This window comes from Piliocolobus tephrosceles, chromosome 5 (assembly GCF_002776525.5).
Source record: "Piliocolobus tephrosceles isolate RC106 chromosome 5, ASM277652v3, whole genome shotgun sequence".
Lineage (NCBI taxonomy): Eukaryota > Metazoa > Chordata > Mammalia > Primates > Cercopithecidae > Piliocolobus > Piliocolobus tephrosceles.
Genome location: NC_045438.1, coordinates 127150527 through 127154170, shown reverse-complemented (window position 1 = coordinate 127154170; position 3644 = coordinate 127150527). Strand labels below are relative to the sequence as shown.

At 53.4% G+C, this 3644-nt stretch overlaps 1 protein-coding gene across 6 annotated transcripts in view; it reads left to right on the top strand.

The window, feature by feature from the left end:
- FOXP4 (forkhead box P4) overlaps window positions 1-3644 on the top strand; it is a 54566-nt gene that overhangs the window by 45680 nt on the left and 5242 nt on the right. For all 6 annotated transcript variants that reach the window (XM_023212772.2, XM_023212774.3, XM_023212773.2 and 3 more), the window contains exon 14: window positions 2922-3043. In XM_023212772.2, coding sequence (XP_023068540.1) covers window positions 2922-3043 — 122 coding nt within the window. The remainder of the gene's footprint in view (window positions 1-2921; window positions 3044-3644) is intronic.

The following is a 3644-nucleotide window of genomic DNA, read 5'->3' as shown; positions in this document are numbered from 1 at the left end:
GTGTGTGTGTGTGTGTGTGTGTGTGTGTGTGTGTGTGTGTCTAGGTGGGAAGGCGATATCTAAATCGGGAGAGTGGGCGGGGGCGGGGGGGTGGTGGGGCGGGGGGAAGGAGGAGAGAGTGTTGGCCCCTGCAGGGAAGATTAGAGGCGGGGAAGGACTCTATTGCAGAACCTTAATTGGATCCCTGGCTCCTGAGTCCCCCTGCTGGCCACTGAAGAAACTGCAGTTAAACGGGCTACCTCCCCCAATCCCACTAGGTTTCAACAAGTGTCATTGAGCCCCTCCTCCCCACCAGCGCCCAGGACTTGGTGGGGTCTGCACAGTGCCTGCCTGTCTTTGCCCTGGGAGTATGCTAAATGCAGCCGAAGGGACTGCATCATGACCTTCATATCCCCATACCCAATTCCCAAAGCTTGGGAGAGAAGCTGGGAGGCTGGGACAGCTGCTCTCATTGGCTGTGAGTGATGTCATTTTCTGCCAACCACATTCCTGCCCTCTTTCTGAGCCAGCAGGGCTTGCTTGGGACCACCTGGTCCAGTCTCCAACCTCCAAGTCAGTTCAGATACCAGATTTTTATAAATGATAGAGCCCTACAAACGTAAGGGATCGTTATAATTATTACCTAATGTTGAATAATGCATATTAATCCTTTGCCTTTAGGGGTAGCAATATAGAGCCTCCTTTCCATAAGACAGCCTCCTTTTTGGGGGCAAAGTATGCGAAGCCACTTTCCTTCCTTCCTTCCTTCCTTCCTTCCTTCCTTCCTTCCTTCCTTCTGTCTTACCTGTTATGCCCTGCTGCAATTAATTCTCTCTTCTCTTGAGGTCAGATTCGGTGACTTCCTAAAACCACTCAGTTTAGGCTTCATCCTGAAGCCACCCCCAATATTCTAACCCTGCCACCCTTGCCCAGCCCAGCCTTTGACATCTCTGTGGTGTGTTTCTCCCTCTCCTCCTAGTTCTTCACCCCCATCTCCCCTCACCTAGTCTAGGGTCCAGTAAGAAGCATCTGGGCTGGGGAAAGTGGTGGTGACTTTCCCTGTTAGCAGTACTCTGCTGCTGCCTTTGTTGCGCGAGGAAACTGCCTGAGCCTTCCTCATGGCACAACAGAATCCATCCAACTTGAGGTCCACTTTGACCTTCTGGTTTTTTTCAACCAAATTCATTCATGTTACTTTGGAAATACGCCGTCTACACCCAACTCTGCTTCCCTTCTACCTCTACTTTCCACTCATTTCTCAGCCCTCAGGTCATCTCTCCTCCTCTCCCACATTATTTGTGCCTCCTTCTTTCCCTTCTTCACCTTTGCTGGCTCCCACCCTGAGATACTTTCCACCTCAGACCAGGGCAGAAGGGTTGGGAACCGGCATGGTGTGGGCCCAGCCGGCTGCCGTTCATCCAGGGACAGAGCTGCCATCTGCCAAGCTGATGGTCCTTGCTGGCCCTCCCTGTGTCCATCCCCTCCCAAGGCCCGTGTTGTGGGCCCGTCCTTTTGTTTACGCAGCCCCCGCCAGACCCCTTAAATTGCCGTTAATGTTTCAGCGTAACGAATTAGTCTCTCATCACGAATCAGGCTTCGAAATGAGGGAAAAAAGCCCCGGTGAGGCCATCCTCGGAAATTGGGGTCATTCTCATTTGCAAAGCGGAGGATCGGAGCCCCGTAATGCGGGCAAATTTATTCCGAGGCAGGAGCCCCGGCGTGATTAGGCCCTTTGTAATTATCGCTCCAAGAGATTCCACTCCAGCCGCCCGCCTCCCTGGTGGATTAGCAAGCGAGTCGGAAAAATACACAGGATTTAATTAGAGGCAAATTAAAATTGGTAATGAAATCGGGCCAGTTGCAAGTGGCAAGAGTTGGAAGGGAGAGAGGGAGAGGGGATCTCCAGGGGCACGGGCTGCCTGCCCTACCCGCTTTCTTCCCCGTTTAGAAATGTAAAGAGGAGACAAGGATGGGGACGAGGTGGGGGAGGCTAAGGGAGGACAGGTAACAGGGACAGGGATGCAGGCAGGGGTGGTGATAACTGGGAGCTGTCGATGGGGGCAGTGCAGATGAGAGAGGAGGGTGCAGGGACAGGACTAAGGGACACGATGAGGCGGGGCAGACTAGGGCCCTAGTCCGGGCTCCCATGGCGATGAAGGGGGGAATTGGGTCAAGCACCCCGCCCTCACCCAAGTGTCCTACAAACCAGATGACCTCAATTCTTGAAGTTATCCTTCCAGGAGGAGGTGGGATGGACAAGGTGACTTATCTTCTTTCTCTCCACTCTCTGCCTCTCAGCTGTCAACCCACACACTCCTCTCTCCCTGTTTATTTCAACAAGTATGTATGAGGCCTCTACTGTATACCTTATGCTCTCAAAATATAAGCTGCCTGTTCTGAGCCACAGCTCAAAGCATGGCTCCCAGGCTCCTGTGGGTCAGTGGAGGTGGCAGTGAGGGTTTGTGAGTTCTTTCCCAAACTTTTAAAAGCTTAGTGGAAATTCTGCATGCACCTGAGATAAAGCATCCTGGGCTTGCAGAGATGCTGGGGCCCGAATGTGATCTGCTGCTGATCCAAAGCCCTGAGTAACAATTACATGTGTCTTTGATTAATAAAGATGATGAAACAGATTATTACTAACTAGATAACAGTTAGTTAGTAGACAGAACTTTCCAAGATGCGGCAGGAAGAGAGGAGGCAGCTAATAAAATGGGTCATCCATGGTGAAGAGGCTGGGAGCCCCTGGCTCTATGGAAAGGGTAGGGGCCTGCCTTCCCTTTGGTTGGGTCTCCTTCCAGCCCACCCCCCTCCCCTGCTCATCCCTGAGCTGGGGAAGGTGGGTCACTGCAGCGTGGGACATGGGATGGAATGAGGACTGTCCTGTTTGTGCTTGTGCTTGGCCAAGCAAACCGCCTCTGAGCTCCTCTTCACTGCACCCACAGAATGCCGTGCGCCACAACCTCAGCCTGCACAAGTGCTTCGTCCGCGTGGAGAACGTCAAGGGTGCCGTGTGGACTGTGGACGAGCGGGAGTATCAGAAGCGGAGACCGCCAAAGATGACAGGGTACGTGCATCCAGAGCTGGGTGGGGTGTACCTGCCCAGGGGGCAGAAGCCAGCTCACCCGCACCCCCTGCCTCTCCAGGGTACCCATGTGCACCAGATCCTTCCTGGCTGGGGGAAGGGGTGTGGGGAGAAAGGAGCAGAGGAGACTAGTGCTTGGGGACAGGGGACTGGAATCTGGACGTGATGGATAATCAGAAGGCAGACATTTATGTCCTCTTCTGTCCTTGTTCTTACTGAGGGAAGGGGCCAAGCAGGAGGCCTGGTAGCAAAGAGAGACAGGGGCCCCAAGTAGCCCTGGCTAGAGCTGACACACAGGCAGATGCTGGCCAACGGGCCATGGGTGAGGGGCTGCCACCCCCAAGACACCCGCTTTCTCAGCTTATCAGGATGACTAGACCTCTGAGGTCCCAGGACCCCACCAATTCATCTTACGGCAGAGGAGGGCCCATGAGGGCCAGGGGCTGGCAGGAGGCCCCAGAGCAGATTTGTGGTAGAGCTGGTTCCAGGACCAGGTCTCTGCCCTCCTAGTCTTTTGTGCTCAGCTTCACCACCTGGCAATTTATTTATTTATTTATTTATTTATTTATTTATTTATTTATTT